Source organism: Sminthopsis crassicaudata, chromosome 2, assembly GCF_048593235.1.
Source record: "Sminthopsis crassicaudata isolate SCR6 chromosome 2, ASM4859323v1, whole genome shotgun sequence".
Classification (NCBI taxonomy): Eukaryota; Metazoa; Chordata; class Mammalia; order Dasyuromorphia; family Dasyuridae; genus Sminthopsis; species Sminthopsis crassicaudata.
The window spans coordinates 615,882,423-615,896,754 of record NC_133618.1 but is presented as its reverse complement, the minus strand read 5'-3'; the positions used below and the strand labels follow the sequence as shown (position 1 = coordinate 615,896,754).

Sequence of the window (14,332 nt, the reverse complement as noted above, 5' to 3'; positions counted from 1 at the left end):
AACGCACCTCTATATGTCAGCACAACAATAACTGCTATTGACCAAATGGTACATAACTGATAAATGCTTTTGATGATGATGATGCCTCATCTAATATAAAGGATAAGAAGTTTTTGCCATTTTAATCTCTCTTAATAAATATGTATACTCATTTTAATGGGTGAATCGCCTCTTTTGTGGTTCTTTTGCTTCCTCCTTTAAAAATCCCACCCTTCTACTCTATATAGTTACTAATAAAAAAAGTAAAGATAAGTTGGGGACATACAGCAGAGTCTTGTTCTAGATGACTCAGATATTGAAATAGCTTCAAAAAGAGAATTGCCTAAGGGAATGGAAGGAACAGAAGGAGAACATGAATGGAAAGACAAAAATACAAGTGTCTTTTTAACAGAAACCTTACATTTATAAGATGGGGGAGGAAGGTTTCACTAGTATTCTAGCAAGAAATTTGCTGTTGAATCCTTTCCCTGCATATACAACTGTGGTAACAAATGTGCCTGAAATATGCATTTGAATTTCCACATCAGAACAATTGGATCTAAACAAATAGCTCTCATCTTACCAGCAAGTCCTGCTCTATTTCAGGCAGTGTACCTTTAAGTGGTCTGCAAAGATGCAAAGTAACGATTTCAGGAGCGCCTCTCAGGAGGTGAAGGACTTCCTAAAATCCAAAGACATGATTATTCCCAACAATTAGGCAGGTAAGTCACAGATTTAGGGTTAGTAAATCATCTTGGTCAATTTTTTTGTTTTATACATGAGTGATTGAGGACTTAGAGATTAAGTGACTTGGACAGTCATACAGGTTATTTAATGGGCGTTGTTGTGACTCCAATTCCTAATTATTTCCATTGTGCTATGCCATTTATCCGGTCAAGCGTCAAGCTACATGTTGCCCCTATCCTGCTCTTCTTCCACACCTGCCAACTCTTCAGTAAGAGCATTTATACCTCAGAAACTGGCAAACATGAAGAGGTTTGATTTTCTATTTTGTGGATTGTCTGGACTTGATAGAGAAAATATTGATAATGAAAATTAAACTGAACAGTATCTATTTACATATTATTTTCAGAAATTTGGTTATTAGATTTGCTCTAACACTCCTGCCTTTCCTCTTATAATATTGCTTGGCCCCATAGCATTCCCACCACACACACACATACATTCCTGTTTTGCATAAAACTTCAAGATAATCTGTAGTCAATATAATTTTCAACATTTTCTTTTCAAATCTAATTCATTTTAAGTACTTGGCCTATATTTGAACCAAGATGAATTTTTTTCTTTTTATTGTTTCCTTTCTTTTCCATTTATAATTTTTCCATTTTAACAACTGAATATGAGCTACATTAAGGACCTCAGAGACAAAATGCTTTATGTAAATAAATGAAACAATGCCATGGAAAGACCAGGCTTCCTACATGTGCATTTGAATCAAATCATTTCCCATATTCTCCAGATGACTATGTTATATACAAAAAAAAATACACTATATTCCGAGGTTAATGAGAAATCTACAGATAAACCATTATAGTAGTTTAAATTTGCCTCCTTTTAAATTGCCCAGGAATGAAAGAAATTGATTCTAGAGTTCCCTGGAATTGGCCAATCAATGAAGTTGAAGATGAAATAGATAGCTATTTTATTGTGTTTGGCAGTCAAGTCATATATAATATGTCCTCCAAAGTAACAATTCCCATTGCATACGCTAAAGGGCATAAATCAAGTACACAGATCAGAATTTTGTCTCTGGCGTGATAATTAAGTAAATTATGATCAATACTAACCCAGTGTTGCCCATTTCCAAAGCTGTGAAATAGGAAATTAAATGCAGACAATTATTCTGCATAACTGTTCTATCCTTACAGTCAAAGATGATTTCTCCACCTGTAACCTTCAGATAGAAAACTATTTCAGAGCAGTGAGCCTGATGAAATTCAACTTGACCTTAATTATATTCTACCATGAGGAGCATCATTTGATAAGCTCCAATACCTGGTAAGAGAGGCCTTCTATAGACTTTCCATTCACAGCCAGGATAATATCACCAACCGCAATTTCCCCATTCTCCTCAGCTGGATGCCCTGGAAACAGCCTCTTAATCCTCAGGACATAACCTCTAAGATGATCTGAGCTCTCCCTTGCCATCTGTAGGAAGCTGAATCCCAGACCACTGGAGTTCTTCTTCAGAGTGACCTCAAATGTGTTATCTGTTTGATGAGAAGTCAATAAAGAAATTCCTCAGTAGACTTCAGCATTGGAACTGTTTCCCCAGTGATAAAAGCAAAATGGAAACTGCCCAAGAAATCAGTTCCAAACTTTACATATAGTCCCCAAAAATGCAAAGCAAATTTTCACAATTTCTTTTTCTTTTCCCTGAGGCTGGGGTTAAGTGACTTGCCCAGGGTCACACAGCTAGGAGTGTTAAGTGTCTGAGACCAGATTTGAACTCAGGTCCTCCTGAATTCAAGGCTGGTGCTCTATCCACTGCGCCACCTAGCTGCCCCCAAATTTTCACGATTTCAAGTTCAGTTTTGTACTTTTCCATTTTTCCCTAAAATTATATACATGAGTGCAAAACTTCACTCATGCATACACACTCAACTTCAGTCTTTGACATTAACTTTTCGCCCCATACCTACCCTTAGAGCCTACAAAGCTCTCGTGAAACAAAAGTTCATAGGCTTGAGCCAAATAATTTAAAGCATTCAAATCAGAAGAGAATTATTTCTAAAAATTAGAATTACCTTCCAAATTTTCTGGATAATTGCTGGACTCCTTACTTTTTTCTTCTATGTGGACTTAAACTTAAAACATAACAAGTTACCTTTGGACATCATATGTTCAAAACCATACCAGAAAGTAAGATGGCCTGGCAGTGAAACCAAAGTTTTCCCCTGCAGGATCAGAGGCAGCACAAAGAGAGACTAATGGAGATGATGGTGGTGGTGGTGGTGGTCCTACACTGGAAGAAGTTCTGAATTTGAGGTCAGAGGACTTCTGTTCAAATCCCTGCTAAGCCACTTACCCCTGGGTAACTATGCAAATCATTTAACTTCTTTTCTTCATCAATAAATGAAGGGATGGGAATGGATTATCTCCTAGTTTCCCCCATTAGGTCTAGTATGATGCTATCATGATCTTAACTTAATATTCTAGAGGGACTTAAGGTTTATGAATACTCCTCTTAGGACAGCCCAAACTGGATAGGCAGACGATTATTACCCCTACTTTACAGGTAAGGAAACTAAAATACCTGACGACTTTTTGAGAAAGTAGGGAGTGCTGAGCTGCTCTGATATTTAACAGCCACATGACCATGTGTCCTAGATATTATTCCTTCTATCCACACTTTGAACACAGACTGGAAGGCATTAAACTTTATAGTTATGGATACTTCAATGAGGATCAGGCAAATGCACTATGGCTCATTTGCAGAGTAGGAATCTAATATAAAATGTTATCAAGAAAGAAGGGCAGTTTTCAGGATTTGATTAATTATATCTTCCTGAAGGGGTCATTATAGCGAATAACTTATGTGCATCCATTCTGGAGAATTTCATTAGTATATACTTGTTGAGAGTTTGTTTATATTTCTTTACTTAGCTTCTGTGTTAAGTAATTTTTATACTTTCACTCTTTAGTTCAATCACTCTAATCCACAATTTACATTTGGGCCCATTTTGCATCTTGTCTAAAACATAAGCTTTGTATGACTCAAGTACCTGCTTAAACTAATCGACTATGTCATATGATGCTTGTTGAAATTTTTCAAACTAAAAAAAAAACCCACAGACCCTCTCTGTACTTTGGCTGAAAGCCATTTTAAAGGATTTTAATGGTTTAATAACTTAATAAATTTTTAAACCATTTTTATCTTTTCTCTAATAGAAATGTCAAGGGATCAGTCTTTTTTTAAAGCATTTTACTAGAAACAATATCACAGTGAAAAAATTGACTGACTTTTTTTTCTCTTCTATGATTAGTAAACTGTTAAGGTGATATTAGACATATGAAAAATGTGTTTTTATCTTTTCTTGCCCCAGATGGTAAATTAGTTATAATGTGAAGAAAATAATGTATGGAGAACTGGTTTTCAGTTTAAGGTCATGAACATTTTCTTAATTATCTTATTGATCATAACAAAAATAGAAGCTATTGAACTCCTTTAGATCATGAGCTCCTTGAGGATGGAGATATTAAGTGTTTAATAAATGCTTATTGACAGACTGCCTTATGTATCTCATTTGAGCTTGATAATAATCCTGTGACATAGAACGAAAGAAAACAAGTACTGTGTCCATCTTATAGATGAAGAAACTAAGATTCAGAGATATTAAATGATTTGCCTTTAGTTACACAGCTAATAGATATAAGAGGCAGAATTGAAATCCTAGTCTTCTCTCAGTGTCCAATAATGTATCCACTCTAAGACATTGCCTTTCCAACTAGTCAGTCAATCAAACATACAAAGAAAGGCAAAGAGGGGAGAGACTTGTAAGCAAGCAGGTGTAAACAAGATAATGTTTGGGCAGCTAGTAGAGGCTCCATTGGAGAGCATTATTCTACTAGACTCAGAGGCCTGAGAAAGATCAGAGTTCAAATCTAGCCTCAGACATTTCCTAGATGTGTGACCCTGAGCATGTCACAACTTCTCTTTATCTCAGTTTTTTCATCTGTAGATTGGGGGTAAGAATAGCATCCATCTCCCCAGGGTTGTTGTGAGGATCAGATGAGATAACTGTAAACTGTAACTTAGCCCAATACCTGGCACATAATAAGGACTACATAAAAATCAGCATTATTATATTTTATAAAATATTTTAAATATTAAAATTAAATATTAAAATATTTTAAAAATTAAATAAATTAAAGCTAATCTTAGAAGGAAGGCATTACAATTGAGGAGGACAGAGAAAGACTTCTTGCAGGATGTATGGCTGAGACATGAAAGAAACTAGAGAAGCTAGGAGAAGCCGAAGGTTAGAAGGGAGAGAATTCCAGGCAGGGGCCATAGCCAGTAAGAAAGCATAGTGAGAAACTAGAATACAGTACGTGAGGAACAGCAATGAGACCAGTGTCATGGAGGGAGTAAAATGGAAGACCAGGAAGGAAGAAGGGGCCAAGTTATGGAGGTTTTAAAAGTCTAACAGAGGATTTTATTTTGACCTTATAATTAAGAAGATACGACCAGACCTATGCTTAAGGACAATCAGTTTGTCAGCTGTATAGAGAATGCCCTTCATTGAGGAGAGAACTGAGATGAGTGAATCAACCAACAAGTTATTGCAGTAGTTCAGGAGGAAGGAGATAAGGACCTGTACTAAGATGGCGGCAGTATCAAAGGAGAAATGAGGGACTATTTCAGAGAAATTACCAAAACAAAACAAATAATAACAATAACAATAACAAACAAAAGAAACCCAACAAACAAAAACCAACTGTGTGTAAGCTGTGAATGGATCATTCTAAGATTCTCATCATCAGAATATGTTGCCAGAAGCTAAAATGTTTCCACAACTCATCAAAACCACATATTAAGGCATAGGAGTAGAATGGACTGCCTCAATTAATAGTATTTTTCCATCACTGAGGGTCTTAAAGGCAAAGATTGAATGACTACTTCCTAGGAATGTGGTAAAGAATATTTCTGCTCTGAAAGAATATTTCTGAATTCTGAAATCTGTTATTTACAACAGATCTTTTGGAGAACTGGGTGAACAAAACCACTATAATAAGATTTAAAACAGCTTAGCATCAAATCATGGCTGGCCATGAAATTTAGTGTTCCCTTGGGGCAAAACAAATTCATCAGCAGAGGGCATTGAGCTAAGGAGTGAGGAGATATGTCTGTTACTCCAAAACAAATTGCCTGGGGAAAGGGGTTTGTTGTTCTTATTTTTAGATGGAGTAAATCTCCTTAAGTACCATATTCACCTAAACTGCAGCATCACGTTCATGACCCTTAGAGATGAAAGGCTTGACCAATCAAAGCACCTCTGAAGTACTTCAAGATGGAAAATGGCCTCACTCTCCAAATCCAATCTTGATCTCAAAGATTTTCACACAAATCTAGCCAAAGTCAAACCCCAATTTCTGGGACATGTTAAAAAAACAAAATCCTGACTTGTGAGCATTTTTGGCATCTTACCCTTTTCAGAAATATGCTTAATTAACGTACCTTCTATCCCATCAGGGAAAATACTTGGTTCATTATCAACATCATTCTGTTTTCTCTTTAACACCTATAGAAACCATTTTTACATCCTTTTTTTAGTTCCCTGTTTCAACACTACACGAGGACAATATGACAATAGTAACACTCGATTCCCTCTCCTCTCACCATCTGTCACCAAGGCGCAGCTCTCAGGGTTGTCAGGCAAGGTTGTTGCTAAGGAAACAGCAACACATTCATCATTCTTTCTGTCATCAGCAGATGGACACTGCTCTGCTGGTCTCTGGTCTCTCCTTTCTAAAACCAGCCTTGCAACCTGCAAGGATAGAAGAATAAATGCAATTTACATATCATACAGAGAGAATGAGTTTTTCCCATCCCTAAGAAATTCTGCTTCTCCCTTTTGTAATCTTCTGGATGAGAAACTGCTTAGACTCCAAATTAAATTTCCCTACTTACTTTTCCTGATTCAGCACTAAAGGTGTCTGACTATAGAAATTACACCTAGAAAGATTTTTTTGGCCAGGTTCAATTAATTAGGAAACTGCAACAAGTCTCACAAAAGGGGACTGAGACCAAAAATGACTATATGAATTCTTAATGGGAATAAATAACTGTCAGTCAATCAGATTTTCATCTTGTTCTGTGCTTCTTTAATGCATACATCATGTCAAATCTTTTACTATATATATTATGGTTATCTGCATGACCTATTCCCTTAATAGACTAAATTCTTAGAACAGAAACCTTTTCTCATCTAAATTTTGTACTTCTTCAATGCTTAACACAGTACTCTGCATATGAGAAGCACTTAATATTAGTTGAATGGATGAAAAAATAAATTTATAGATTATGTTTATATTAAGATTATATTTATATAGATTATGTTACATATACATTTATATGTTATATATGTTTATATAAATAAAGTGTGGCAGCCAGAAATTTGTGCCCATTAACAATATGGGAAGAGGGGTAGGACATAGGATATTACCACCATTTTACTGATAAAGAAACTGAGGAATAGAGCAGTAAAACGACTTCCAGGTAGAAAGTTAAAAAACCAGGATTCAAATACTGCTCATCTGATTCTTTCCACTATACCAAAGAATCCCTTACAAAAAGCAATGAACCCAAAAAAGAATGAAGAGATGAATTTGGGGAAAACACATTCAGTAAATAGGATGGGGATAGAGAGAAAACTTTGGACTTCATGGATATGAAGAGCTCCCTCTTCCAGTGCAGGTCAGCACCTTCTCTGCAACTCAATCTCAAAGAATTTCTCATAATGTTGACTGGTCAAGATCTCACAACCAGAAAACATGAGTTGAGTTCAGATCTTCTCAGCTCAGAGTGAAGCTTTCTATCCACTGTCCATGTTGCCTTTTGAAGCAACTATAGCTGGTGTAAATCTGACATCCAGAATCTATCAGAAACTAAAACAAATTCATGAGTACCATCCAAACTTCAATGAATAAAGGGCAAAAGCTATAAACATATATTTCTTAAAAGAAAAGATGTAAGTGATAAATAATAAGTTGGAAAATCATTTGGATACTTTGATGATAAAATAAATGCAAGTAAAACATCTTTGGGATATTATATCTATTAAATTGGAAAATATTATTTAAAATTACTGAAATCCTATGTTGGTAGATTTGTAGGGAAACAGTCACAATATTATTCTACTGGTGGAGAATTGCTTGAAGACAATCTTTATTGAAAGCAATAGTTATAAAGTTATAAAACTGATCATTCCCTTTTCAGTTAGTGATTCTATGAACAGGATTAGACCCTAAGATTGTGATCAAAAAGCAAGAGAGAGAGAGGAAGTGAACAGAAAGAAAAATAACTCCATACAAAAATATTCACAGCAGTTTTATACGTAAAAGACTAAAATAGAATCAGCCTGCATGTCCAGCAATTAAAGACTAATTGATTATATTGCAGTATATCAATGTAATGGATACTAGTGCACAATAAAGTGACAAATGTGAAAATGACAAAGAATTAGAGGAAGACAATGAAAGCGAGGCAAAGAAAAGAGCAAAATCAAAACAATAACAACTATTTGGGTTATAGAAAAATAACAGCAACAACATTTAAGAAGTACACAGCTATTTAAAAAAAAAGCTTGAAAAGGGGCACAAAGAAAATGAGTTATTATATTGTTAAGCTATATATCTTTTCTTTTCCCTTTTGACCAAATTGTAAATAGTTTGAAGTAGTGGTATGATTTATGCTTTTGTCAATATCAGATTTAACATTCTGCAATTTTAATTCTTTTATAGAACATGAAAGGACTTTGGGCTATTTCATCCAAACCTCCATTTTATAGATGAATCTTATATCCATTTTATAGATGAAGAAACTAGAGACCTTTCGACAAATAACTTGATAAATGTAAAAGAGAAGAGTCAGAACTTAAACCCAGATTTTTTGACTTATAAATTCATTGTTCTTTCTGCTACTGTATACTACCTTTCAAGGGGGAAATGGTTATTAGTTTGTAGGTGGTATAGTTTATAGAGTTCTGGGCCTGGATTGAAAAAGTCCCAAATTCAAATCCAGGCTCAGACACCCAGAGCACAGTTTGCCTGTTTACTCAATTGTAAAATGAGCATAATAATAGCCCCTACTTCCCAGAACTGTTGCGATGCTCAGATGAAATAATAATTATAAAGCTCTTGCACATAGCAAGTGTTTAAATATACTCTTTCCTTTCTTCTTTTATTCAACTGTCAACCTCAAGTTCATAGATCATTAGAAGAGTCCTTTTCCATGGAGTACTCCTTTATAAGGCAAGCTATAGGTTATCTTTTTTTTTTTCTCTCATCAAGCTATCTTTGCTAGCTATTATTCTATATCTCTCCTCCCTTTTTCAGTTTTTTACTTCCTGGAAAAGTCAGTTACACTTGGAGACTCCAATTCCTCTTCTCCCATTCTCTTCTCAATCCTTTGCCATCTGGCTTCCAGTCCCTCTGTATTGCTAAAACTGATGGCATTTTCAGTACTGGTCCTTCTGAACTTCTCCACAACATTTGACACTCCTGTTTACTCTTCTCTTACTCAACTCCCCTTGAGTTTTCATAGCTCAGTTCACGTTTCTTCTCCTACCACTGAACAGTCTCCTTTGCTAATTCTTCATTTCTACTATCGGTGCATCCCAAGGCTGCGTTCTGAGTTCTCTTCTTTTAAGTCTTTCAGGCCTCTTCCTTCTCTCACTTGGTGACTTCATCAGCTCTCACAGATTCAATATCATCTCTCATGAGCACTTAATGTCTGTTAATTGTCTGACTCTATGCAAATAACTCCCAGAACTATATATCCTTCCTCAGCTCCAAGCCTAGAGTTAAACTGAAACAACCACCTGAATATCATCAAATTCAACATGTTCAAAGCATAAGACATTCTCTTTCTTCCCTAAAACTATTGTTCTTCCCAACACCCCAGTTATTGTCATGTGTCAGAGCGTGGCAGCCAGAAATTTGTCCCAGGTAGCAACATAGGAAGAGAGGTAGGACATAGGATATTACCACTATTTTATTGATAAAGAACTGAGGACTAGAGCAGTAACTAATAATCTCTTAATTGCTGGTATTCCAGCAATTATTGTTTATTTGTTTTTTCAATTGTGTCTGAATCTTTTTTTTTCTATTTTTTATTAGACCTTATTTTCCTTTTTTTATTATAGCTTTTTATTTACAAGATATATGTATGGGCAATTTTTCAGCATTGACAATTGCAAAACCTTCTGTTCCAACTTTCCCCCTCCTTCCTCCTACCCCCCTCCCCCAGATGGCAGGTTGAATATGTTAAACACAATATATGTATACATGTCCATACAGTTATTTTGCTGCACAAGAAGAATCAGACTTTGAAATAGTGTACATTTAGTCTGTGAAGGAAATCAAAAATGCAGGCAGACAAAAATAGAGGGATTGGGAATTCTATATAGTGGTTCACACTCATTTCCCAGAGTCCTTTCGCTGGGTGTAGCTGGTTCTATTCATTATTGAACAAATGGAACTGATTTGGTTCACCTCATTGTTGAAGAGGGCCATGTCCATCAGAATTAATCATCATATAGTATTGTTGTTGAAGTATATAATGATCTCTTGTAGACCTTTTTATTTTCAAAACATATGCATAGATAAATTTCAACATCCACCTTGCAAAACCTTGTGTTCCAATTTTTTTCTCCCTTTCTTCCTCCCACCACTCCCCTAGATGGCAAGTAATCCAATATGTTAAACATGTGCCATTCTTCTATATATATTTCCATATTTATCATGGTGCACAAGAAAAATCAGATCAAAAAGGAAAAAAATGAGAAAGAAAGCAAAATGCAAGCAAACAACAACAACAACAACAAGTGAATATACTACTTTATGATTCAACACTCAGTCCCCTCAATCTCTGGGTAAGGATGCCAACAATTATTGTTAAGAGCAACAGCATACTTCTATTAATCTAGGTTACTTCCAGTAACCTCAACATCACCTTATCCACACACACACACACACACACACACACACACACACACACACACACCTTACATATTAAATCATTTCCAAAATCTTATAGTTTCTACTTTCACCACACCTCTCATTTACATTCCCCTTTTTCCACTGTCACAGCCACTACCTTTGCTCAGACCCTCATCACCTTTCACATGGATTATTGTAGTAACCTCCACTTTGGTCTCCCTGTTCCAAATCTTTTCCCAGCTCAATTCCTCCTCCACATAAGCAACAAAATGACTTCCCTAAACATAGATTTCAGTATGTTACCCTCTTCCCCCCCCCCCCCTTAATAGATTATGGTGTTTCCTTATTACCTTTAGGATCAAAGTAAGATATTCAAAGCGCGTCACATCCTGGCTCTTCCCTGTCTTCACAGTATTCTCACACATTCATCTCATTCATGGCATCTATGGATCAACATTAATGGCTCACTTGCTATCCCTCCAACAGAACCATCTAGCTCCATTTCTGTGTCTTTGTATCAGCAATCTTCCGGGCCTGGAGTGCTCACTATCCTAACCTCTGGATTTTGAAATCTCCTATTTCTTTTAAGCTTCAGGAGTCATGTTCTACATTAAGCCTTTCCTGATCCTCCAGGGACTAGTTTTCTCTTTCAAAACTGCCTTCTCTTGTCTTTGCCTATATTCTGGATATACTTATCTAACAGTGAGACTTACATGAACTGATGCTGAGTGAAATGAGCAGAACCAGAAGATCATTGTACACTTCAACAACAATACTGTATGAGGATGTATTCTGATGGAAGTGGAAATCTTCAACATAAAGAAGATCCAACTCACTTCCAGCTGATCAATGATGGACAGAAACAACTACACCCAGAGAAGGAACACTGGGAAGTGAATGTAAATTGTTAGCACTACTGTCTATCTGCCCAGGTTACTTATACCTTCGGAATCCAATACTTAACGTGCAACAAGAAATTTGGTTTACACACATATATTGTATCTAGGATATACTGTAACACATGTAAAATGTATGGGATTGCCTGTTATCTGGGGGGGGGGAGTAGAGGGAGGGAGGGGAAAATTTGGAAAAGTGAATACAAGGGATAATGTTGTAAAAAAAAATTACCCATGAATATATACTGTCAAAAAATTATAATTATAAAATTAATTTTAAAAAAAAGAAAAAAAGAAAAAATAATAAAATAAAAAAAGAATAAAAGCTCTTTGAGGAACCCACTATTTCATTTATGTCCTTATATTTCCAATGATTAACATGGTGCCTGGCACATAGTAGGTGTTTGATAAATGCTGGACAAAGGACTGATTGATTCTTGCTTCTCAGTTAACCTTTCTGGTCCTAGAACTAACTTCATCTTGGTTGTTGCCCTTCATTCTCCACCAGGACCAAAATCACCATGTTAGAATCCAGTTACGGTGTGTGCCGCTGTGGCTGATCGGACCAACACGAGCTCGGGATGCTCTGCCACAGTCAGACACAAATAGTCCCTATGAACATTCGGGGTGACTGCTCTAACTTTACATGTCTCACATTTCTTCTGGGTTAATTCAATTCTGCTTTGTTCATAGAACAAGCGCCTTCTCTGATGAGGGCATGCTGGATGGCCTTGGCCAGTGTCTCCCATGTCAATTTTAAAGCAACAACAATATGCTATAATATAGGAATAATAATACTTGTACTGTAAACTTCAAAGAGCTTTTTGAGGAAGTGCTTTGTAAAGAATTACATTAATGTTAGCTATCATTATTACTCTTGCACCCTCTCTCTACTGCTAAAATGACTCTGCACAAGGTACTTCCTATATAACGATGACTATGTCCTTATTTGCTTTGCAAAGGCTATTATGGGTCTATGTTGGCTATATATAATCAATTAATGAGCACCAAACTGAGCTACATGCTAGGAATATAAAGACAAAAACATTAAACAATCTTTGTTCCTGATAAATTTACTTTCTATTGGATAAGATGATGTTTTTGGACATAAGACATAGACATGAACACATAAATTTCATAATACACATATGTATGGATTGCATGCTGAATTATTATGCATATATTGTGTATACATATGTATACATGCTGTGTTGTTTCAGTTGTTCGTTGCAGGGTTGTTTTAGTCATTTCCAACTCTTTGTGACCCCTTTTGGGGAAAGACACCAGAGAGCTTTACCATTTATTTCTCTAGATCATTTTACAAATGATGGAAGTAAGGCAAATAAGGCTAAGTAACTTGACTAATATTATATATACATATATATGCACATATACATGTAAGGTACACATGCACATTTATGTACGTATGTATATGCATGTTTGGGTGTGTAAGGACAGACCAGTGCACGCAGCTGTGTGCACAGGTGCACTTACACATATGCATGTGTATACACATATTCAAAAATAGAGAAAATAAACACAAAGATAGGAAGAGGAAGAGATTGCTAGCAGGTAGGGGAGGGGGAAGATATTTGAGCTTCATCCTGAAGGAAATTTGAAACAATAAGGTAAGGAGGCAGTGCACTCCAGGCTTGGGGGACAAAGATACAGAGATAAGATATGGAGCACCAAGTGTAAGCTCATCCCAAGCTCCAACTCAAAGTTTCCATTTTCACTAGTCTCCTGAGCTTTACCCAATATCTTTCCTGTGTGTGATCCTATGATTTCTTCAATCGAGAAGGACAGTGAGTTCTTGATGGTTACACCCACTGTGACATAAGGAAGTATCTCCCTCAAGTCATACACACACAGACACATTCACTGCTGGCATACCATCTGTTTGGTTGGCAGCAAATTGTTGATGATGTCCAAAATTTCCCCAAAATCTTCCCTAATTATATAGCAGAGACAGAGTGCCCAGGGGGCAAATGGGCATCTGCAACAACAGCCTGCGTGATAATCTGAGTAACAGAGCAGGGCCTGTTAAGCACTCTGCCTCCAGAATCTAGGCAGCCCCATCCATTAGGCCAAAATTCAATAATCTTCAAGCCATTATAGGAGGGACAAGACTTTCAGCTGGGAAACATCTGGTTTCACCTGGATTTCATGCTGCTCAGAAGTAAAATGATTAAGAGAGAAGAAATCTTGGTTTTGTTTCCAGCAAAAATCCAGTCTAACCAAAATTGGCTACAGTTTATGGATTTCTGCGAAGCTTTCTGAAGTAGAAGACCTCAAAAGGATAAAAGTGGATATAATTACTTCACAGACCTGCTGGGAGTTCTTGAGGCATTCAACAGCCTGCTTGTGGGTGATACCGCACAGATTAACTCCATCCACCTCCAACAGGCGGTCACCTGGGAAAGAGAAAGGCAAGCTGATGTCAGTATTTCCAGCCATTCTTCCAAAGATGTCTGTGATCAGCTCCCAACACAAACATTCTTCCCAGCATTTCCATGGCTAGGAGAAGTGTTGTCCTTTCTTTCCATTTCTCAGAACAACCTTAATATACTGGAAAAGGAGAAAGCACAATACCCATAATACATTTCTGAATGAACAGGAGCAAACAGATTGTATGTTAATGCAATAAGAACAATAAATGTGCCTATTTCTTAAAATACTCCATTTTTAAGAGATGTTTAAACTTTTGGTGGAAGCAATATCCTGAAAACTAAAAGGGATGTTCATGTCCTGGGGAATGGCTGAACAAATTG

General features: G+C 36.4%; 1 protein-coding gene across 1 annotated transcript in view; it reads right to left on the bottom strand.

The window, feature by feature from the left end:
• FRMPD2 (FERM and PDZ domain containing 2) overlaps nucleotides 1-14,332 on the bottom strand; it is a 298,804-nt gene that overhangs the window by 180,196 nt on the left and 104,276 nt on the right. The window contains 4 exon segments of the mRNA XM_074296140.1: nucleotides 563-661; nucleotides 1,996-2,210; nucleotides 6,344-6,491; nucleotides 13,890-13,975. Coding sequence (XP_074152241.1) covers nucleotides 563-661; nucleotides 1,996-2,210; nucleotides 6,344-6,491; nucleotides 13,890-13,975 — 548 coding nt within the window.